The 24,109-nt window shown below is 44.6% G+C and overlaps 1 protein-coding gene across 1 annotated transcript; it reads left to right on the forward strand.

The window, feature by feature from the left end:
* The first annotated feature begins 63 nt into the window (after nucleotides 1-63).
* On the forward strand, nucleotides 64-23,806 carry LOC100545599 (ATP-binding cassette sub-family A member 9). The gene is made up of 40 exons (XM_010721463.3): nucleotides 64-689; nucleotides 1,591-1,664; nucleotides 3,074-3,186; nucleotides 3,703-3,913; nucleotides 4,086-4,244; nucleotides 5,005-5,105; nucleotides 5,778-6,004; nucleotides 6,115-6,253; nucleotides 6,541-6,726; nucleotides 7,289-7,421; nucleotides 8,036-8,192; nucleotides 8,465-8,523; nucleotides 9,369-9,479; nucleotides 9,772-9,947; nucleotides 10,248-10,367; nucleotides 10,687-10,825; nucleotides 11,284-11,374; nucleotides 11,969-12,108; nucleotides 12,211-12,330; nucleotides 12,874-13,027; nucleotides 13,338-13,507; nucleotides 13,924-14,051; nucleotides 14,413-14,550; nucleotides 15,053-15,166; nucleotides 15,484-15,654; nucleotides 15,800-15,913; nucleotides 16,085-16,192; nucleotides 16,428-16,499; nucleotides 17,013-17,104; nucleotides 18,051-18,168; nucleotides 18,268-18,385; nucleotides 18,673-18,764; nucleotides 19,473-19,621; nucleotides 19,922-19,997; nucleotides 20,651-20,745; nucleotides 21,460-21,576; nucleotides 21,822-21,962; nucleotides 22,097-22,176; nucleotides 22,268-22,323; nucleotides 22,690-23,806. Exons 2-40 carry the CDS (start codon nucleotides 1,646-1,648, stop codon nucleotides 22,777-22,779), a joined length of 4,794 nt encoding a protein of 1,597 aa, XP_010719765.1. The 5' UTR covers nucleotides 64-689; nucleotides 1,591-1,645; the 3' UTR covers nucleotides 22,780-23,806.
* The last annotated feature ends 303 nt before the right edge of the window (nucleotides 23,807-24,109 follow it).

Consider the following 24,109-nt stretch of genomic DNA (forward strand, 5'->3'; position numbering starts at 1 on the left):
ATCCCACAGCCTGTGGCAGTGTTGTATCTCACATCCAGTCCCATGCATTACCAACACATGGAGTGGTGCACTTATCAAAAATTCACCCTGCCAAAAGGAGCTTCACTTCACTGCTCTGCTTGGATCCGTGCCTGAGACAGACTCAGTGGGTGGCTGCTAGAGTGGGTGGGAGGAGGAGGAGATGATGAAAGTTGCCCATCACCATCCCTGGGATCAGCTAAGGACGTGGAGGAATGAAAGGGAGTTGTGCGTGTGGCAAGTAACCCCACGTTTGTTAATGCAAATTTGACCCAAGTTCTCAGTTTCCACACTAGTTTGTGTTCAGTGTTGTCTTGAGGATAGCGTGCCATTTTTTATTTCTCTTTTAAGCTGCAAAACAAAATCATTTCCAAGTACTGTTTTCTTAAGAGCTCTTCCGAATGCCCCTGATTCAGCACATTGAGTGTCTCAACGGTCCGAGTTCCCTGGAGCTTTCAGTTCCCCTTTTTTCCTTCTATGAATTGCTTTGAGCCTCCCACTTGCAGCTCCCACCCCATCCCTGTGCCACAAGTACTGACACCAGCCTGGCACTGCTAAACTCCATCCAGCTGTTCCTGGGAGACTTGCAAGCAGCGCTGGAGGTGCTGCTGCGTGCAGCTGTCGTGAGCCGGAGCCCAGCAGCAGCACTGTGCAGGATGGAGAACCCAAAGGTGAGCTCACTTAAGGTCCTTTCTACATTAAAATGCATTTTCTGTTCCTGCAGGAATGCCTGGGCTCTGCTGTGTGCTGGGTAATGAAGTGGCCCTGCAGCAACCCTGTGTAGAGGATCTCTGAGATGCATCACTGTGTTATTTTGTCAGTGAATTCACTAAGAACCAGCTGTGCATCCGTGCTGTCCCACAGTTAAGAGCAGCCTCTCCTGGCTGCAGTTTGCTGCCCGATGGGATGCAGGTGTGTGCTCTGCTCCTTGCAGTGAGCTCATTCCTTGCAAATGAGCACAACAGCAGCTGCAGAAGAGCTGCAGCCCGGTGTCAAGCAACAGCCGGGCTGCTTCTGTGCTTTTGCTCAATTCTGCTGATCAGTTGCAGAGCTGCTGTTCTAAGATGGTCAAATTGCTTTCTTTTAATGTGATTAGTCATGTGACTATATGCCCTTCCAATGTGTTTGGACTTCCTGGCTTATCTGATTTCCTCACCATTTGACATGCAGATCCATTAGGAAGCTATTTAAAAAATAAAAAATCTTGATCCTAACTTTGCAGTGGCTGCTGGGAAAGCAGTTAAAAGGAGTGGAAGCAAATTATACATATACTAAAAACAAAGGGGAAAAGAAAAGCAAGAAAGAAAATCGCATCTGAGGCACAGGGCTGACCCCACAGAGGAAAGAGTGCTGTTGACTCCTTGTGATTGCACATGTTGCAAGCACCAGGAATGTACTATGATATTACAACCCATGCACACTTCTGAATGAAATAATATAATGCAAAATGCAGTGTTGACGCTTCCAGCTGCTGTAGCAGTGCTCATAGGGGGTCAGCACTTACGCAGGCTGACGTCAGGCTGCAGAGGGCCACGGCTGTCAGCTCTGCAGCATCCAATCCTGTCCATCCAGCACTGAAGGAGAGGACGAGCCCGGACATCCCTGAGCTGCAGGAGACACTGTTCTGATGGAAAGTCTATTGCCAGGTGAGGAGCTTCGTATTGCTGTTTTGTAAGTGAAAAATTACATGCAGGCGTTTCCACGACTGAGTTTTTTCACGGTTATTTCAATAGTGTTATGCAAAAAGCATGAGATCAGTGCTTTCCAGCTCAATTCTCAACACTAAGCTTCGCACTAAGATGTTTAGAAAGCAGAACAACAACGAAGTTCTGCATTTCTGGCTGAATGGATTTTGACTCTTGCCACTGATGCAGTGTTCCTCTCAGCTGAGCCTGGCTCCATCCCCAGTGAAGGCTTCTCCAGGGAAGACTCCCAAAGTTCACTTCTCTCAGGGAGGTTTTAAATGTTGAGCTTTGGGCTTAGAGCCATTTTTATGAGGTTTTTTTTTTTTTTGGAGGAAAATAACTTTCAAGAGCTGCGTGTGAGAGCAAAATCAGTGCAAGTCTATTCGCTATTTATCAGGCAGGGCGGTGCAGGGGTTGGCTGCAGGTTTCTGTTTGCAGATGCTTGCAAGCAGGAGGGCACAGCGCTCACCTCTGCACTCTGGTGCATGAGGGTTCACCACTGGCATGCAGGGAGCCAGCAGCACTGCAGCCCTTCCTCAAAGCCTCTTGCTGCAGTCAGCTCTGATATGAGATCCCAGAAAAAACTCCGGGCACAGCAATTCAAGATAAGCTCCGTGCCAACAGCTGGGGAGCAAACGGGATCCGTCACCTCCAGAGTCTGCAAATACTGAATTCTCCCATAAACAGTGAACAGAGTAGTAGAATTGTTTATGAACTCCAGCTGCCCAATCCCTGCAATCAGGAAATGATGTCCAAGGGGAAAAGAGCACAATGCATTTGAAGTTGCTTTAATTTTTGGTTTCTGCTGTTTTAAAGGGTTTAAATGCAAAAACACTGTTTGAGGTTCCCTCCCAGCCACCACAGCAGGGTTGCTTTGTGGAAAGTTTGCTATTTGGCCACGTGGCTGGAGCTGGATTTAACGTTCCCCAACTCCAAGAATTCCCTCCTCGGTATTCAGGAGGATATGAAAGCACAAACTGGTGCTATCTTAATGATATACTCTGGCTATATTAGATTTACAATTTACTACTTATCTGCCATTTGCATTACATGCATCTGCCACTTAATCCTCTCCCCCTGACTTTTCTGTTGTCAGCCTTATGTAGATGCAGAACCAGCTCAAAGCCCCCTCCTACAGAGCATCTCAGGGATGGCGTGGAATGCATCTGTGACTGCACAGAGGCAGCTCCATGTTCACCTGCGTGCTCTCACACTCTTTCCTTTGAACCCCTTGGTTGTCCAATGTAGGAAAGCTCTAGACCTTTGACATGTTATTGGATTTCTCCAAAGTGGAGTTTAGCCAAGTGAATGTATTAATTCTCAATTACCTGTTTTCATTCTGAGCGATGTTCTTTTGTCTCTCATCCTAGCTGGGAAAATGCAGAGAGCATTCAAAAAAGCCTCAAAAATTAGTCAGCAAACCTGGGCTCTCTTATGGAAAAACATTCTGCTGGTGTGGAGGAAGAAAACAGAAACTTTCCAGGCAAGTGTCTGTTCTTCCAAAGAAAATTGAGGATTTCCACTACCGAGTATTTTTATATCATGTTGTTTTTATGTCAGATGATACGTGAGGAGCCTCAGCTGGCAACATGGCTCTCTGAAAAATGTCCTCAGTTACAGCTTTTCCTGTGACACTACAATAAGGGCTTGATACAAGGCCAGCTTGCCAGCTTGCTGCTTTGGTTGCTGATCCCATCTCCACACTGACCAGAACACAATGTACAACGCACAATTGCTGGTGTAAGGTTATAGGCAGACCTCGTTGGCTCCTGAGCTAGGACATGTTTTTCACTTGGAACAGTCCTCTTATTTTAAAATTACAGCTCCTATGAAATAGCTTGTTTATAGAAAGACAACGTTTGTGTCTAAATGATTTGGATCATGCAGGTGGGTCCGTGCACGATGAGAAGTCCTTGAGGCAGCACCAGGCACTTCCCATAGCACCCAAACTCCACATCACTGCACTGCCACTCACCTATATTCCCCTCCTTTCGCCTAGGAATGGATTACCATTGCGATTCTTCTCTTAATAATACAAGTATCATCAGAGGTGATTTACAGTTTTAAGCGACAAGAAATCCCTTACAAGTTCCTTGGGCATTTGGATGACCCTGCCTTCAGGGTGAAGGAAATGACACTCATCTACACACCTGCAACCAGCACCACCAGGAAAATAATGGGAAGAGTGGCCTCAGACTCTGTGCTGAAGGGTAAAGATGCTCGTGTTCTCGGTGCAGATGTGAGGCTGCACAGATCCCAACCATGGGCACATCAGCCTTCACTGTGGTGGGAGGGAAAAGGGTTTGAACACCGCTCTATGAGTGCACAGTGTGGCTGATGTGTTGTCTTGTTGCACTGCTGATCAGTGTTGTTTGTTACCAGGTATAGCAATAGAAGAGGCAGTAAATGAGAAAAACCTGTCAGCAAGAGGACTTTTTAAGTATGGTGTGATCGGTGTTGTTTTTAAGGATGACTTCTCCTACCATCTCAGATTTCAGAGCTACAGTGTGATATCTCCCGTTGATGCCTTTGAACACATCGGTAAAATGAATGAATGAAACCAGAGAACGTGATTTAGCGGTTGGTAACCCTGCCTGTGGCAGTTGGGTTGGAAGCAGGTCATCTTTGAAGCCCCTTCCAACCCAAACCATTCAATGATTTTATATTGAAATGAGTTTAGATGGATCTCTGCTGCCATGCCACTCAGATGGGATCAGGTCTGCACGTGAAAAGTGTTTCAGGAAAGATTCTAATTGGAGTTTAAGGACACTGTCAAAGTGTTTTTAAGAGCACATGTACATTATCCAATGTCCTTGCTGTCCGCCTCCCTTCTATGCTTGGTCATGCAGTGGAAGCGCACACTGTTTGTGCACTAATGCACTTCTAACATGTATTTAATACATTAAAACATCAACCTGCACACACTTTTATCCAAATTACTTCTTCCTTTGACCAAATGCATTCACAGTTAGCGTCTAGAAGTAATAAAGCAAAACAAAAACTCAGTTTGTTTTCAGATAAAACATCAAGGGAGTCCGTTGGTTAACTGGCCAAAAAGAAAGAAAAAAAATGTCTTGGAAAACAGATTGTGAGACTATTTCTGCCGTGCCCAGTAGTCAGCAGCTCCCCACAGCTGTGCCCACTGCTCTGGGTTTCCTAGAGCTGATGCCCTCCAGCTGGTGGCTTAGTTTGAGTTGACTGGCTCTTAGGTCAAACATATTTTCAACCACACACATGTATTAAACATGTATATACAAATATATATATATATATAGGACTTAATTTTCTTTGTTTCCCATAGATACCTGCTATGATGTCTCATCACCCTACTGCAAGATTCCTTTGTACTGGTATGAGGGATTCCTGTCCATTCAGTCCAGCATTGATGCAGCAGTCATAGAGGTATGGGCATGATGGAAGACATGGTTTATCCATAGTTATTCATATACTTTGCTTTAAAAAACAAACAAACAAATAAAAAAAAAACCAAACACGTGGAATAACTGTGAGCTGTTGCTGACTTAGAGATTGGAAGACCATTTCTGGACTTAAAAGGTGTGGAACTTATTTTGTTGCCAAACTATTTTATTTTTTTTCCCTTTTATATTTGCAAGTTTATAGAAAAATTTGAAGTAAAATGAATGAAAACACCATTGCCAGAATCTTTGAGATTTCATTTTTATCACATTGGTCCATTTTGAAAAATAAATGTGAAGTGTTTAATATGGACCAAACTGTATTTTTCAGTGATAAACTCTTCCATCCATCGTGAAAAGATAATCATCTCCAAATTTACGGAGATTTACAGAGCAGTAAAGCTCCTGCCCTTTAGCTATGCTATAATTGCTTTACAACTTCTGCTTTATTCCTCTTCCATCTGCTTTGTAGGTCACGCCTGTGCTCAAATGCAACATTAGTGTTTGTTACAAAAAGATATTAAATTTTGATGGTAATTTACCAGTTTTAAATGTAACGTCATTACTGAAATACTAGTTATTGTCAAGCCTGTGAAAAGCTATTTATCAGCTGCTTCATTGTGGAATATAAAACTAATGGCTGACTTCTTTCCTTCAGATGAAAACAAACCGTTCTGTCTGGGAAGAGATGAAATCAATTAGCGGCATCCGTCTGCAATCACCCTTGATCAAATCCATATATAAAGTGAATTACATTTGGTTCAGCATTTACAGCATGCTGTGTTTCTCCCCATATATGTACTTTCTATCAGTGAAAGTTATCAGAGAGAAAAAGAAGCTGAAGGTGTTGATGAAAGCAATGGGTTTACAGGACATCGCCTTCTGGTCAGTGGGCACAGTGTGCTGAGGTTGGGCTTGGTGACCTTAGAGGTCTTTACCAACCTTAGAGGTTCTATGCTTCAATGAAAGGGGAACTTCTTGTGACTTGTTGGCAGGTTGTCCTGGAGCCTGCTGTACACCGTTTACATCGCAATAACGTCAAGTCTGCTGGCAGCAATCACGGTTGGAGAAGTCACCCAAGACTGCAGCTTTTCAGAAATATATTTCCTTTATTTTTTCTATGGCATTGCATCGGTAAGTCTGCTTTTGTGTTTTTAAATGATGAGTGACTTTTTTCCATTTCCTAATTAAAACATCTAAAACTCAGACTGCAGAGTCTAGGGCTGCAAGAATGGAACAGAAACTTCTCCATTACCTGATTTTCTTGTACGGTTTGTAGGCTACTATATCACTCCTGTAGATGACCCTAGATTTTCCCATCTCGTGGGTTCTTTTACCATTTGTTTTTTTGTTGTCGGTTTATTTTTGCTTAATCACTAGCAGAAATGCATCCTGCTGACTCCTGCTTCTCTCTGCTGCAGATTCACTTCTGTTTCATGCTCAGCTCCTTGTTAAAGCAGCCTCATATTACCAGTTTTGTGGGATTTTTCCTTCACATCGTCTTTGGTTCGCTGGGCTTCATGACCCTGTTTGAACAAGTGCCACCATCTTTGGAATGGGTCTTTAACCTCTTCAGTCCTTACACCTTTACAGCTGGCATCTCAAAGGTATGCTCAAAACAAAGCCGTTTCATCAGGAGCATTCAGCCTGTAGCACACACAGCTTCTGCCATCTGGCTGGTTGCATCTGCTGTATGTGATGTGCACCTCTGTAATGATGCAGTTGTGCCCCTACACCCTAAATGCTTTGCAGGAAGAAAATGTGACTCCAAAAAGTAGATGTTAGCTACTGGTCAGCACCTCAGCAGGAATTTTACTAGCTGAACACACCATAAGTTTCCATCTCTGGAAAGCTGTTGCAGCAGTGAGACGTGGCTGGTGGGCACCCAGAGCTGCAGAGCAAAAATGTGTCCAGCTGCTGCCCCAGCCAACACTACAGGCATTGCACTGCTGCTGAGGAGACCTCTGCAAGAGTCCAAGTTCACTCTACTGAGACCCCACTGATGCTTCTGGTCTTTAAGTGATAGAAACAGTGCCACCATCACAAGTGGATGGGCTTCCTGGAAAGAAAAGGCCGTGTGACACAGCTGTAGCTTGCATGCCGTATCTCTGGCTAAAGGAAGGGCTGCATCTGATTTGTGCTATTTTGTTTTTGTTTTTTTCTGCCTAGATTGTAAAGTTAGAAAAATATGGACCAACTGTTGCAGCGCAGTTGTACCCTTTCTCTAACCTATACAGCATGCTGATCCTAGACAGCATTCTGTATTTGCTGCTGGCCATCTACTTTGATAAGATTTTGCCTGGTAAGTAGAAACATATGTGAAAAACAACAAATTTCAATTTTCTTCTATCCTGTCCCCTCGTTGGGGGAGAGGTGCCAAAAGAGCAATGGGATAGAGCAGAGGAAGCCATTATCTGCATGGAAGAGAAGAAAGGCATTGTAGCATTGTGCAGGTCAGGTTGTGGTGCAGCATCTTAGCAGCAGTAGACTGTGCCATGTCACATGGAGGGCTGCCAGCTGGGTTTGCTGTCTTGCTCGTGAAAAAAAGATGTAGAAAGATCCTGTTTCCCAGTACATGGCTGCATGCAGCTAAATAATTTGGCCTCCAAAGCAGGCTCCAAAAGGAATCTGACAACTTCCACCATGGCTCTGTGCTTGTCTACATCTGCTGCAATGGCCCCAAACACTGGGCTTGAAAGGATTTTCTGATGTTCAGGTGTTCTGGTAACCACTGAGTTGACTGCTGCCTACATGCATTTATAGATACAGATGAGTGAGCAGAAATAGCCAAAATTACCCATCCTTTTGCACTGTCAGTATCTTGACGCTGCCCAAGAGCTGTTTGGGCATGGTGTTTATAGGAGCTGAACTGTAGCAGTGTGGGGGCTGCATTTCACTCTGTTTGTTTCTATTTAGGCAAATATGGGGTGCCATACCCCCCCCTGTTCTTCCTCAGGCCGTCATATTGGTTGCAGCAGGGCAGCAAGTGCAACACCCAGCCTGACCCCATCCCTGTCCCTGGCTGTGACACTGAGCCCATGCCTGAGGGCTTCGAGAGGAAGGAGGCCATCAGGTATGGAGAGCAGCTCTGCACGGTGTGAGCACAGCCATTAACACCCTGGGGAATGGCTTAGAATTTATCTGAAGTGATTCCTTCAGATAGAGTTACAGAATCGTAGGGGTTGTAAGGGACATCTGGGGATGCGCTCATTCAACCCTTGGTGCTGTTGGGCAGGTCCAGTGTGGGGAGGAGGCCAAAAATTGTTCTTCCCACAGTTTTCAAAGGTTACTCCCTTGCCAAAATGGTGTGATCCATTACTAATAGCTTGCTTACCTTTCATTTAGACTATACAACATTAGAAAAATATACGAGAGAAAGGGCAAGAGAACCGAAGCTTTAAGAGGTAAGAACTGGCTTAGTAATGGCTTTAATTTCATTTTTCACTGGCGATGAACCCAAGCTGTTTTGAAATGTATTGGATGCACCTGATTGTGCCTCCAGCACCGTTAAAATGCATTATGCAACAGTTATTCCTGCTGGGGTAAATTACTGGCAAATTTCTACAAGGTTGTTACCTTTTCCTTTTCACTCCAGGAAAAAATTACTGTTTATTGCTTTTTGCAATGGCAGAAGTCTCCTTGAAAGCTGCAAGCTTGAGTGAAATCACCTCCCAACCCTCCCTGTGAAAATGTAAATTTATCTGGGCAAACACAACTCGTTTTTTGGGCCCCAGCTGGAAGCAGGGCTGGTGTCACTGGCTGGGCCTTGCTCCCCAAGCATTCGTGCATTTGCCAGCTGCAAGGTACGCCAGTGGTTGGCAATGTCATAGCACAGCCATGAGATGTTTGCTAAATGCCTTTGTTTAACAAGAACTCCACGTCACGCTGAAAACGTCAGCGTGGTCTCAAAGGTTTATATTGAGTTAAGTACAAAACAAAAAGAAAACCTACAAAAATCCAAAATGAGTCCTTTTTAGAAGGAAATGGGATGGCAAAGTCTCCCTAACTGGAAAGGCTATGGGTTCTCCTCTTTCTGTGGGCTCTCTTTTGAGTCATGCTAAAATAAAAGGTTATGAATCTTGCAGAAAACAAGGTCAACGTTTTTCTTTAATAATTTACATGCAGCGCATGTTTTCAGATCTGTGTCAGGAGAGATGGTGTCCCTCTATCAGACTCAGCAGTAAGCCACAGGCAAAAGTCTGTTAGCCTTGCACACTTCCACCCTAATAGTGCCATGTTTCTCTTCTAGGTTTGTCCTTCAACATTTACGAAGGTCAAATCACTGCACTCCTTGGTCTCAGTGGGTCTGGAAAAACTGCCCTCTTGAATGTGCTCAGTGGATTTTCCAAGCCTTCAGCAGGTAATGAGTGGAGAAGAGGAGAAGCTCTCTAGTTTTCAAGCATAAATATGCAAAAAAGTAATTTTTCCTTCAGTCCTCCAACCTGGCCTATTTTAAGCACAGGTTGCTCCTTCAGCATGAACTTCGCTGATTTTATCCTGTGCGCAAGCACGTGTGGATGGTCATTTCTCCCTCTAGATCTCCTGATGTTTTCCATGAGCTGTATATCTTTGGGAAATATGTTTTACTTTGTTAGCTATACATTTCTATATATACTACATATGACATTTGTTTCATTTATTCCTGTGTGCAGGTTCTGCAGTGATTTACAACTACAGGGTATCTGAAGTACAGGATATGGAAGGAATTCAGGCAATGGTTGGGATTTGCCCACAATTAAATTTACATTTTGAAGCCTTAACAGTGAAGGAAAACTTGAGAATTTTTGCTCACATCAAGAAGATTCGTTGGAAAGAAGTAGAGCAAGAGGTAGGAATCACTGATCTCTATTACACAGCATCTTGGACAGTTTGTTGGGCTACATTCATAATACATTCTCACCAATAACCTGTTCTGCAGAAATTAAAACAGTTGTAATTTAGGGAAGTGTTTTTATTCCTTTCTTATCCTATTGTCCTGAGAGTCAGAATTCAGATTTGCAGTACTTTTCTTGCAGCAAATCCATTTAAAAATACATAAGTATTAAATGCAGAAGTTGTGTTCTCCTGCACTGTGTATGAATCAGAATATGACCAGTTCTGCATGTTCTTGTTTTCATGTGTTCCCTAGGTGCAGAAAGTCCTGGTACAGTTGGACCTCACCGACCTTCAGGATGTCCACGCTGACTCTCTGAGTGGGGGACAAAAAAGAAAACTGTCTCTTGCAATTGCAATTTTAGGGGATCCCCAGGTAGGCACCAGTCCTACTGCACGCAAACCACAGGCACGGTTTTGGTATGCAGGCATTTGTATTCCTTTGCCCTTGTGCTCTGAAGGCCTGACTCACTCGGCTGCCTGGAGGAATGAGGAAACTAGGTGAATGAGAACCGTATTTTAAATGAAAACGGTAGTAATATTCACATAGAAAGGGTAAAAATATTGAAAGCTCAATGAAAAGTGACCGACATTTGAGGATGCATTGTGTTCTTTGGGTGAGAGGACAACAAGCGTGGAACAAAGCCATGCCAACACAGTGGCTTGTATGCATGACACCTGCTCTCACCTTGCAGGTGCTGCTCTTGGACGAGCCGATGGTGGGGCTGGATCCCTGCTCCAGGCACCAGGTGTGGGAGCTGTTGGCAGAGCGCCGGGCTGGCCGTGTGACACTCATCTGTACACAGTCTGTGGAGGAGGCCGATGCTTGTGCTGGTGAGCCCCGACGTTCACTCTGCAGTGTGGAAATTGGGGGTTCCCTGCTTGGATCCCATCCTTGGGGTTCTGCTGTGATGCCATCTGCACTTGTTTGGGTTTTGTCCAGGAGCGACCACAGAACTTGGCAGTTGAGCAAAGGCTCAGCCTCTGCCCCAGGTGTCCTTCCAAGGCTTTGCTCATGCTTTGCATGAGGGTGAAGACTCCCATAGGCTTAGCACCCACCACGATTAGTGACGTTTCTTGGATTAATATCTTTCCCATTTCTTTATTTATCTTGGTCTGCATGAGGAATTTTCTGTAAACCTGTAAGAATATATAGGCAGGAGACTAGCCTGGTTTTACTCCTCTTGTCTTCATTATAAAAGTATCTCTTGAGTTCTGAAGGAGCAGAGTTAAGGTCAGCCTACTGCGTTGTTGTAAATCCCCACTAAATCTTTGTGTTCCTACCTCCTCAGATCGGAAAGCTTTCCTTTCAAATGGGAGATTACAGTGTGTTGGCTCATCTCTGTACTTGAAGAGAAAATGGGGAATTGGCTATCACTTAAGGTAAAATCCTTTTCTTTTGGTCATCACTCTTTTCATGAAAAGCTTCTGGTTGATGTATTTTCTCATAGAGTCTATGTCTCTATGGTGGTTCCATACAGAGAAATAAAAATCTTGACAATCCATTTTAGGAGTCTTTTGAGGCTGCCAAGTCTATCTTGCCTTGGATAGCAAGCTGCTTTTCTTTGGACCCAATCCTGAGAGCTCTGAGCGTGCAGCTAAGATGACTTTGCAACCTCCTTTATAGCCAAAAGGGGACCAGAGTAGAATGAACAGCAGTTCCCACATGCTCTGTGGTGCCAGAGTGACTTATAGTGGCTTTAATGTAAAGTTGCTTTTCATTGGATTTAAATTTCTGTGTTCTTGGTTAAGCAGTGCTGGCCAGGATCATTATTCTTAGCCTCAACTATTTGTTGCATGCATGGTAAAACCAGGGGCACGGCAGATGTCTGTGGATAATTCCCACTGAAATGCTGCCTGGTTTCGGAGGTTTCGCTATGGCTTGAAGAATAACTGCTGGCTTTGTCTTTTGAATGGATGAAGCATGCATTGCTTTTTTTGTTTAATACTCTAGCAATCACTTTTTAATACAAACAGGATGTGCATAAATGATCAGTGTGACCCTGGGCTTGCATCATCCCTGGTCAGGCGGTACATCCCCAGTGCTGTGCTCAAAGGGCGGGACGGGGATGAGCTGTGTTACATGCTGCCTCTGGAAAGCACCAAGAGTTTCCCAGGTAACAAAAGCCTGCTGTTGCATCGAGGTTGTAAGGGGATGCCAGATCAGAATGCTAAGGGAGCCCGGGTGTTGGGCTGAGCTGGTTCACTTTGTCACACAGATCTGCTTGGCCACCTCGACAACGGCCTCTTGCTGGGGGTTGTTCATTACGAGGTCAGCAGAACAACCTTGGCAGATGCTCTCCTGAAATTGGAAGGCAAGGAAGATATTGATCATAAAGGTAAAGCACTGATTCCTTTCTGCAAAATCAAGCGTTTGTATTTTGTTTTCAGTTAAAAAAATACACGTAAGTTTCTGTTGAATGTGATGTTTCCTTGTTCTTGGCAGGTCAAGAGTTGCAGTTGTATGAAAGTTCAGATTTTCTTTGATAACAGCTAACTTCCCTGAGAAGTCTGAATGATTCAGACTTAATTTGCCACAGGCTTCTAAACACAAGGACTAAAGAGTGGTGTTGTAAAGATTTTGCAGGAAATATCCTCCCCAGAGCAGGAGGTGGAAGAGAGAATCTAGTATAGGGCAGTTCCCAAGGCCAGGGAAGATATTGCATATGTGGTCACACAAGCTCAGGTTCAGCCGCTCTCAATTCACCAACATAAATTAATTCTGATTACACAATGGCCTTTCTCTCTGCCATTTTGTCTTCTCTGACTAAAATAGAAGCACTCCTATTCAGAACAGACAACCCTTGTTTATTGCTTGTGCTTAAAACACGTGCTTTGGAAGCTCATTGTGGATAATGATGTTTGTCGTGATGAACGTGCAGAAAACCTGAAGGAGAGTGGCCAGAACTTCCTGGGCTTTTCTGAACCAGCACACATAGCAGCAAGTGGCATGCAGCTCTGGAGGCAGCAGGTCCTCGCCGTGGCCAGAGTTCGTTTCTACAGATTGAGGCACGATGGAAAGCTTCTCCGGTCCTTGTAAGCACTGAGCCCTGCAGCTCCTATACTGACTTAGGGCTTTGCAGAGGCTTTGGTCATTCCCTGGGTCGACTGGGGGAAAGCTTAAAAACTGCTTGAGTGGTTTGGAAGCTGAGAAGTAGGTGTTGGTTGTGTAAAAGTTACAGTGATAAAAACAGAACTTCCTGATACAGCTCTGAATTGTTTAAGCTCTGAATTGTTTAAGTATATTCCCCAGCTTTAAATTTCTTCTTGATTTTGCTACATGCATCACACCAGCGCTTAACGGTGCAATTCCCCGGAGCCACTCATGGTCTGTTTTTCCATCTAGATTGCTGTTCTTCGGAGTATTTATCATCCAGATGCTCATGTTTTTCTTTAGTTTTAATCTATGGAACAACTCCATCTCAGAACTGACAGCCAGCAAGTATTTTCTTCCCGCTCAGCCTCCCACTCAAACTCAAAGCAAGTCAACAAATCTTCTCATCTTCAATGGCACAGGTGAACAAGAACACATGATGCTGACTGGCATTCTGCATTACTCTGAGTGCTCTTGGAGCTGATAGAGCATCTTTGCCTTCTGTTTTCTGCACGGTCCTTTATACGTCTGAGGCTTTGGGGGGTGCTTTGTTTGGAGTGGACACAAATCCAACTTTAGTGGTGATTAATGAGTAGCTGATATGTAAAAGAACAATGGATCAGCTAATTTTTTTTTTTTTAAAGACAATACATGAACTATGAAAATGTGCTGTCTTTAACGAGTTTCGTTCAAATAGGAAAGAAAAACAGAGGAAATAGAAAATGATTCAGATTTTAAATGAGTATTTTAGCATTACTCTGTTTTGCAAGCAGGAGCTTGTCTATAAAGAACTGTATTAAAAACCCAATTCTAATTTGTGATCTTGACGTTAATTCAGGATCAGAAATAGAGGATTTCATTGCTGCTTTGAAGATTCAAAATATAATGCCAGAAATAACTCTTGAGAAAAACATCACAAGCCTGCCACAACATAATGGAGCTATAAAGATATCCCTGGAAGGCAAGGTGAAGGATGTTATTTTTTTCTTTCATCCTGTACGTCAATAGAATTCTCTGAAATATGTTTACATTGGATGCAGTGAAATAGACCAGCCAAAGGAGAAAATTTATTTGACACATTAAATGTCATCAGTAATCCTGTTTGTGAGAAGCCAGGATCATGGCAATCTTTGGAGAAAAGTATTAATGCAAGTCATCTCTGCTTTTCTCCACAGGTCATTATTTTCATCCATTGTTTTGCTCTCGGTACCTCTTAGTACACAGCCACGTCTCTAATAAAACTGACTGCACTTTTCATTGCTTTTCTCCAAAATTCTGGAAGCTCACGCAGGCGCAAAGGTGACATCTTTTCCTCTCACACTTTCAGCACCGTCACTACACGCTCATGTGCGGCGCAGAGCCCATCAACTGCTTCCCTGTGCTCATCAACACCCTCAGCAACACCTTCCTGAGGCTCTTCAATTCCACCGCACAGATCCGCATCTGGAGCCATCCCTTCTCTAGAGTGAGCATCCTGCCAAATTAGTGTTGGAAATTACCTGAAATGGCCAAAAGGATGAGGGTTGGAGGGGAAAGACTGGCTGGACCACAGTGTCTCCAGGGATTGGTTGGGGTTCGTGCTCCACTCAATGGGCGTGTTAAATACTGGGGCCATTTGCTGAGAATTTCTACCACAGTGTTTCTTAATAAGGTTTCGGTACTGTATGACATTCAAGCTTGTGCTATGTGTCAATAAGGTAGGAATACAGCAGCAGAATTTCAATTTGCTTCAGCATCAAAAATGTGTTGCCTATCCTCAACAGTTTACAGAAACTCCAATACCTCCTGCAAATTTTAAGATGGTAAATGCTTTGTTTATTGTTTTGTGTTCTTCAGCACAAAGGGATTACTGTAATTGCATACTTGTCCTATGGCTCATTTGTGTATTTAGCCATACTATGAATGTCAAGCTTGCTAATTTTCTCAGGACAGCTATTGATTATGACTTCTGAATTTCTCTTCCCTAGGCAGAAAACCCAGAAGTAGGCTGTGGTATTTTTTTTCTCAGAGTCTCTTACATGCTGATCTGGGCTGCTGGTTTGCCTCCTCACTTTGCAGTGAGCAGTGTGGAGGATTACAAGGTAAAAGGCATGCACTGAAAGTGGTCTTGCACAAGGAGAAATGAATGGAAACACAATGTCCCTGTAGAGACAAATAGTTGAACTGTTTGGGTGTTTCATCAATAAAGACTTGGGAGTCAGAAAGATTTTTTTCATTTTTCCTTGAGAACAATATGCTTTTTAGCAACAGTTGGACTAATATGGAATTGAAGGAATTTGGAAGAGAGAGGAATGCTCAGCTGGGAAGGAGGAGCAAAGGCAATGGAGAAGGATGAGGAGGAGTGGGAATGGCATTTAGCACTCTGCTGAATCTCCTCTTTCTCCCCTTTCCATCACAGACAAAGGCTCGTGCCCAGCTGCGGGTCTCGGGGCTCTTTCCCTCGGCATACTGGTGTGGGCAGGCACTGGTGGACGTCCCACTCTTCTGGGCCCTGATGTGCCTCATGTTCATAGTCGTGCTGCTCTTCAACCGCATCTGCCCCATGGAGGCTTTCATCATCCTGCCCATGGTGCGAAAATCCCCCTCCCTCATCCCACACCGTGTGACCACAGTTGGCTGATCCTGATGTACTCAGTAACTTAACCAAACTGCTGTAAGCAGGATTTGGTGTATCCACATCAATTTCCTTGTCAGTGACATCCTTCCTTCTTTAGATCTTCAGTGCCATTGGTTACGGAGTTTCTCTCATCTTCCTCGTCTATTTGATTGCCTTTATGTTTCGCAAGGGTCGAACCAATCGTTACCTGTGGTCTTTTGTCTTCGTTCTGGTAAGTGGAGGGAATCTTCACTCTGTAACATTTGATAACACATCTTGCCATTTGAGGTTTCATTTTGAATGTGTTAAAATTCAACAGAATAACCCAGATCAGTAACAAGCAGCCTAGTTTTTAGTAACGAGATGCATAAATATTGGAAACAGTTTTTCTACTTTATTCCAGGTGAACTTCACTCTCCGTATGTTTAGTAACAGCTATGCTTTCTTCTACATCTTCTCCACTTTGATGCCCTCATATCCGCCCCTGGGCTGGTTGATTTTCTCTACAAGAGTAAGTGCATGTGCCAGTAGAATCAAAAGTTGTCCCTAACTGCCCAGAAGATAAAGACAAAGAAAATGGGATAAGAAAAGCTCTGGGCTAGGGAGTGAGGGAAGAGATCAAGAAAATTTGATTTATTGATCCTTTACTTGACTGGAAGGTCAGTCTCTTCATCCCACACATCTGCACTGAGGTACACTGCGCTTGGCAATTTTTCTAACTGACTGATATTTTTTTTTTCTTGTAGCACCTATCATTTATTTCCAGTAATAATCTTCTTCGTGATACATGGAGAAACATCTTGGTTGCTGTCTTTGCAGTAAGGAACAATTTGATGATAATTATTTTGGAATAGATGCTTGTTCTGACTTACATTGAGTTTGCAAAAGTCTTGTCATTAATAGATCGTGGGTTACGTGGTGGAAGTTTCACCCTGAATGTTGTTGGGGGGTACATTGAAATAATCATAGGCTTGTCTCATGGGATTCCCACATGCTGCAACATATGTGGAAAAATGGTAGGGAATTAAGTGGATTCAGGCAATAAGTGAAAGATGTCATTAATTAATCAGCCTAATGTTGCATCTTCAAAAGAAAGATGTGATTTCAGATCCTGTAGGATGCCTCCAAGATTCTGTTAAGGTGCAGATTATCTGAACCAAAACTGCAGCAGTGTAAAGTCAGGGCTGTTGCAAGTGATCTGCATATGAGATGAAAACATATGTTCTTTCCAATAGCTGAAGTAAACTGTGGGGCCACGCATCCCTTTAAAATTAAAATTAATTGCGTTGTTACCTTTCTCCATGTAAACCTAACTCATTATTATCTTCCAGCCTTACATCCACAGTGTGTTCTTTGGGTTTCTGCTGTGCTGCTTGGAGATACGATACAGAGAAGCAGTTGCAGAACGTGATCCCATCTTCAGGTGCGTACTGGGTGCACTGGGAGCAGCTGGCATGCCACTCATAGGCAGACCCAGTGCCAGATGGGACCCAACTGCCTCACCCTGATGGCAGTGGAACGGGATGAGCAAGCTCCAAAGTATTTTGCAAAGTGTATGCAAAGCCCACATTTTCAGTTGTAACCAGTTTTAGTTGTTTAGGGGAGGAAATTGAGAATGGAGGGAGGAAATTTTTATTCCTTTAGGTCATTATGGGTCTGAGGCTTGATTTGCTCCATTTCCTTGAGCGTGTCTCCAGGCTAACACCCACCCAGTGTGTTGCAATAGAAGGTCAATTGAAACACAGTGTCCTAGAAAGAATAGCAAATGTGATCTGAGCTCTTTTGGTTACGTTTAATTGCTGAGCTTTTAGGACATTTCACTGTAGCTGTGTCTACATTAATAGTTGCAACTTGAAATCCAACATTTTACCTCCGTCCCAAAAGCATCAGTAGAGTTCTCTGCAGGACAGAGTTGTTCTAAAGTTCCATCAGACCAAGATTTTCTGCTAACCACTTACCTGTCACCAGAAGTGTGGGACAGACTTCCCAAGTCACATGGGAGAAGACTAGTAATAGTGTTTGATTGTCAAATGTAAACAAATGGGACTCGGGTAGTGGTTGGATGCTGAAATAGCTCCAAAATCCTGTCCAGTGTGTTTATGTGACCAGGTAATTGGCATGTGTTGAGTAGGGGACTGGTCAATATTACTGGTGAAACACAAACTGAAGTTGACCTTTATTTTCTCATGTGTGCTAGTGCAATTAATTTTTCTTCCCCTACAAATAAATATTTGAACAGTTGCCATGTGTGGCATAAATTCAAATAAACTGTGTCGAGTGTTGCATTGGTGCTGCCCATGGAACAAATGCGTAAGACCCTGTAAAACTGAGCATTTCCAGAAGGTGGTGACCCCATCCTTTGCTTGCAGGATCCAACAGAGAAGAGCCCTCCCCCCCAGGAACAGTGACCCACCAGGGCAGGAGCCCCCCGAGGTACAGGCAGAACGGGAGCGGGCACGGAGTGCAGCGAGCTCCCTGCAGCCTGAGGTGAGCTGGGCACATGGTTTCTTCAAGCGGTAATACTTAATGGTGAGAGCAGATGAGATGTTTCATGAGAGTTTCTATTCCTGCTTGGTCTGTTTGCAGGAGTCAGTTATCATTGTCAACGGTCTGCGCAAGGAGTATGAAGACAAGAGAGCCTGCTCCATCTTTAAGAAAAAGAAGAAAGTTGCCGTCAAAAATCTTTCATTTTGCGTTAAAAAAGGTTTGAGTAGCTTGCTGTGCCTTCCCACCAATAGAAAAGGTCAACTGGAGACTTTGTTTTTGTTGGAATTGCAGGCAGCACGGCAGGGTTAATGTCCCTTCCAACCCAAGCCATTCTACGATTCTATCATCTTCCACCAATCAGAGTTTCAATTTACTGGAATAATTTAAAGAATGCCATTTAATGAATATATTCTTATACTGTATTTTGAGGGATTGCTTGGCACCCAGAGGACAAGGTCTTAATAACAATTATCACCATTAACATTTGTTGCACATTTGTTCCAGGAGAGGTGTTAGGTCTGTTAGGACCTAATGGAGCTGGAAAGAGCACAACTATACGCATGATTTCTGGAGACATAGCAGTGACTGCTGGGGAGGTAGGAGGCTCCTTTGGGGCAGCGGGGAGTAGCTTTGATGCTTTCCTAAGTGAAGGATGTGGTAAGAGAAGTTGGCAATGCAGCCCCTAATTCAAGGGATTTGTGTGCATGCAACTGTGCACACGGACAGAAGTAAGAAGGAGGTGTTGACGCGTGCAGAGCACGTTCTACTTTCATCAAAATCAGTATTAAAGACTTAAGCGTTTGAGCTACATGAAATCTTCAGGCTGGATTTGAAATCCATCTTGATATTTCCCAAGCATTGCAAGAAACGTTGACATGTTAAAAAGGAATAACGCTCTATGAAAAGCCTTGCAACACCAGGAAATTGAAAACGAATGTGAGCAGGGTTGAGCCAGTAACAACCCATCACTTAATTATGCACACAATGATTAATGGCGTATGCTGGGGGGAAATACCATTGCTATTACAGATTTGGGGTTGAGTATTTGAAAGAGAAAAGTGTTACTGAGAGATGATGGTTTCACACTGGTGCTATTCCCCACAGTCTGATGGTAGTAAACACCATTTGGCTTTGCATAAACAACACTCTGGGTGAGGAGAAGCTGTGGTAGATGGGGGTGGTCACAGGAATGATAGTCGGTTCCTTTTCCTTGAGGACCACATTGCTTCCCTGCAGCGCAGGAGAAAACACTGGCATTTCCAAAGGGCTCGCTGCTTTCCCATAGCTGGGCACTGTTTCTGCAGGTGCTGCTGCAGGGCTGCAGGGCTGTGGTGCTGGGCTGCTGCCCACAGGAGGACCCGCTGTGGCTGGACCTCACCGTGCTCCAGCATCTGGAGGCCTACGCTGCCGTGCGAGGGGTGAGGGGAGAGGATGCAGCTGTGCTCATCAGCCGGTACGCAGCCAAAGGATTCTTGTTTCTTCTCTCTGGAGGTATTGGACAGGAAAAGGGCTTTCTGCTAACAGAGTTGGTTGGCACGAGGAAGAGAAAGCATCTTACTTCCTGCATTAGCTGCATTTACAGTCTTGAATTTCTGTAACAAATCTGTAAATTAGGAGTAGAATCATTAAGTTACCCCCAGTGATGCTCATCAGCCAAAGGCTGCTTGTCAGCCCCTGGTTCCTCAGCACCCCTGGGTGTAGCATCAGCACACAGGGACAGCCACGTCAACATTTTTCCTTTCTATCCCTGCAGTGTAGCCAAGGCCTTGGACCTCCAGAAGTGTTTAAAAACCCCAGCAAGGAGGCTGTCTGCTGGAGAAGCCAGGAAGGTCTGTGTTAAGTTTCTCCTTGGTGCTTGAGCAGGACCTGCTTTTCTTGCCTTGAGTGTGATGCACACATTCTAGCTCAGGAGCACGTTGGGTGAGAGCAGAACACACTCCTGGGTGTTATAAAACTTCGTATTTTTTGCTTCACAATATAGCAATTTTCTTCTTGAATGAAATTCAGTCTTGAATTACAATTTCTGGAAAGCCGGTGTGCTGATGGCAGATCCCAAGGCTTTGGAGGGAGTGGGTGCCTGGCTTGGCATGGTTCCATCAATAGCTTTTCAATCCTGGCAGGATCCTCCACTCCTTCCTCTCTCCACATTGTGCGCTAAATAAATGTGAAGCACAATTAGATTGATGAAGGTGATCACCTCTTCATGCCCCGTGGTTTGCATCTGCCTGTAGTCAGGATGGAAAATATCTTTCAGATCATTAGCAGATGTGTGTGTTCTGGTAAAGCTTAGATTGGGAGATTAAAATGTTAAATCAGAACACATGAGGTGGGTTTACTGAATCCCTGTTCCTCTGCTTTTTGTAATCAAAAGCTTCAGCTTCTATAATATTGATATGGGTTAAAACATATGAAGTGACTCACCATCTTCAGTGCATCTGTGCAGCTTAAACGCTGACCCGGCTATGTGTCTTTCCCATTCCAGCTGTGTTTTGCACTGAGCATCCTGGGAAGCCCAACGGTGATGCTTTGGGATGAGCCATCGGCGGGCATGGACGTGGCAGGGCAGCATTCTCTGTGGTGAGCAGTCCCTGGTTGTAGGAATGGCTGGGCAAGGAAGGACTCCTTGGTGGCTGCGGTCATCTGTGTTACACCAGTGCACAGGGGTTGGGTACCACTCACCAGATTCCTCATCAGGCAGGCAGTAAGCCTTTGCCAACCTTCATATTGCATCTTAACCAAAAAAAAAAATCTGAGCAGACTCCGTCTGAAACCATGCATTTGGCAGAAAAGATAAAAATCTCCTTTACTTCAGAGCATTAGAAAAAAATAGAGGTAGTCCTTCCCCTCCATCATTCAGGCTTAGTGTTTTGCTGTCATTTTTCTATGACAGTTTTACCTGGAACTGTAAAATTTGGATGGTTGTTGACGTGACAAATTGCAGTTAGCATCCACTTGTCATCTTCAAGCAGGACAGATGAAACCTTTTAAATAATGATGGGCTTATTATTTCATAGGATCATGGAATCAGTAAGATTGCAAAATCACAGAATTGCCAGGGTTGGAAGAAACCTCAAGAATCATGAAACTCCAACCCTCCTGCCACATGCAGGGCCACCAACCTCCCTATTTAATACTAGACCAAAAAAAAAATCACAAGCCCAACCATCACCCCATCCCCACCATGCTCACTGACCGCATCCCTCAAAATCTAAGTATTCCTTGTATGTTCTGAGTTGATTTTATTATACCTTTGGCTGTTCCAAGAGGTAACTGTGATCCCTCTGTTCCCAGGAAAGCAATGCAGGCTGCTGTGAGGAGCAAGGAGTGTGCAGCCGTGCTCAGCACGCACTGCCTGGAGGAGGCGGCGATGTGCGACCGCGTGGCCGTGCTGGTGGCGGGGCAGCTGCGGTGAGCACCGGTGTAGCAACATGCAACATTGGTTTTCAGTCTTTATCTACGTTTATTTATTAAGACAGTGGTCTCGTGGTTTGTCCCAGGTGTGTAATGGACGCAGTTTTCTGAGGACGCAGCCTTTATAGCAGCGTAGTGTAATTAATAAGATGAATAAGAGGATGTATGTCTGCTGCTTCTATTCTGTGATTGCTTTATTTGCTGTTTAGGATGGTTTGAGTGCTGTTTTCCCTCCTCTGTAGATACATCGGTTCCCCTGAGGAGCTGAGAAGGAAGTTTGGCACGAGTTACATCCTGGAAGTCAAACCGAAGGACGTGGGGCAAAGTGATGCTCTCCACAGTGAAATTCTGCACCTCTTCCCTGGCGCAGCTCGGCAAAAAAGGTCTTGGATACATGCTGGGATGCACTGACCCTGCTCAGTCATTCACCCAAGAATGCAGGAATCCTACAAGCACACCTAAACCTTGGTGCTGAGTCTCACCATGATGATGTGTTCACTTTGTATTACTTTTTCAGGATTTCTTCTTTGCTCACCTACAAGATACCAATGGAAGATGCACTACCTCTGTCCCAGGCTTTCTCCAAGCTAGAAGCAGGTACAAGGAAATAAATAAATCAGTATGAAGATCGCTTTCAAACTGTTTGTATGGATTTGTATTTAAGGATGCCTTCTCCATTGATCTGCAGCTAAACAGAATTCCAGGCTTGAGGAGTACAGCTTGTCTTTACACACTTTGCAACAGGTATGTGGGTTTAGAATGGAAATGTCAGGAATGTTCCTGAAAGAGAGATGATGTTCTATGGCTGCAAAGCTATCTCAAAAAGTTCAAATCCTGCTGTTAATTTTGAAATAACTTCCAGAAATGACAAGCTGATACTGATCTCTTAGAGAAAAGTGTTGATTGAATCATTTGTGTGTGAGAAAGCTGCATGTATAGGAAATGTATTTCACAGTATGGTACAGGAAATGACATATGCCTTGTTGGGAAAAGAATATATAGGCAAGAAGTAGAAACTGTGTGTACGGAAAACAAAGCCATCCCATGAGCAGCCTTAGTACCATCAGTACTAGGTCATAATGGGGCTGTTTCTCCTGCGGTGCCTTGCAGGTGTTCATGGACTTCGGTGAGGAGCTGGAGGAGCCCGACCTGGAGGGAGCAGCTGAAGGGGCTGCAGAGCAGAGGTTGCTCCAGCCCTGAGCCCTGGGAGACATGAAGGAATATTTTCAGCATCTTCAGTCAGTGTTACTGACGTGTTGGATTGGGGACTGGGACTCACATACCTGCATCACATCATGTGGAGCTCAGCAGACGCCCTGCAAAGAAAAGAAAAGAGAATTATTATTGTAATAAATAAAGCCTTTATCCTTTAGCAACTGGTGCCTGCCATCCATCTATATGACAAGATGACTGAATCAGTTGTGCTGAGCTGTAATTTTGCTGGGCTGTATTGCCGATTTCAAGGCAGACCAGGGGTTTCCTTGAAGGAGCTCCTCTGCAACCTCAGGGAGGGCTCTTAAGCCTCCTCAGCTCATGGACACCAGAACTTTGGCTTGCTTGGGCCTGAGACCTGTCTTCCTGGCTGGTGTCACACAGCCAACAAGTGCGGTGCTTTCCATGGTGTTTTTGACCCAAAATCGATGTCCCAGCCACCCTGATCCATCTCTGGTCTCTGCTGCGTGGAGAGAGGAAAGGAAACTCCTGGTGCTTGGGATGACCCTGGAGGCAGATGTGGGGAAAGCAGCTCTTCTAGCCAAAGCACCTGTGTCTGACACTGTTGATGGGGAGATGGGGGGGCACTTGGCTAGCACCCACCTCTGCTACTCAGAGAAGAGGAGGGGTAGGCAGCAGCAGATGCCTTCTCTTGATCACCTGCTTGCCAAGGCTGGCTCTAATGAGAAGATCATCATAACAGAAGTTTCCTCTTCATTCAGGTCATGGGGTGTTTCTCCATATCACCAATTGCTCCGTTTCCCTGCTCCACCAGCATTTGGGACTGGAAATTTTGGTGATGAGGTAGCATCATTACGAAGGACGCATCTGTGAGCCCCTCACCCATGCCGTGAGCTCCCTGAGGCACTTGGATGCTGGATACAAGTGCAATGAAGTGGGCACAAGGGGCATGGATGAGGCAGGTGTGGATGAAGCAGGTGAGTTATGCAGAGACAGGATGCAAATGACTGCATTTACTCAGCCATGGGCTGCTCCTGGTGAGGAAACTTACCAGTTGGGCCACTCCACACCTCCCTCCCCCCCCCAAGAGCTGCTTTCCGTATTGATCTCCATCCACCTCAGAAGGAGATGAGCAAGGATATCCTTGCTTGAGAGTCACCGAGACCTGAGACCCACTTCTCTTCATTTCCCCACTCTTTGCAAGGAGATGTAGTGGCATGCTCTGCGTCCTCCTTTACAACACCTCGAAGCATATCTGGGTCCGGCTGTAAAACATGTGAATGTCATTTAAACACTAAAGCAGAGGGAGCATCCCTGCCTCTGTCCCATCCCAGCTCCTGCATCCCACCGCCGCCAC

The sequence above is a fragment of the Meleagris gallopavo genome, chromosome 20 (genome assembly GCF_000146605.3).
Source record: "Meleagris gallopavo isolate NT-WF06-2002-E0010 breed Aviagen turkey brand Nicholas breeding stock chromosome 20, Turkey_5.1, whole genome shotgun sequence".
Taxonomy (NCBI): Eukaryota; Metazoa; Chordata; class Aves; order Galliformes; family Phasianidae; genus Meleagris; species Meleagris gallopavo.

Excerpts from the sequence above, each read along its gene's own strand:
- LOC100545599 (XM_010721463.3), top strand. Across the intron at positions 8,193-8,464 it reads GAGAGGAAGGAGGCCATCAG|ACTATACAACATTAGAAAAA; the intron begins GTATGGAGAGCA and ends CCTTTCATTTAG. Across the intron at positions 14,551-15,052 it reads GGAGCCATCCCTTCTCTAGA|GCAGAAAACCCAGAAGTAGG; the intron begins GTGAGCATCCTG and ends TCTCTTCCCTAG.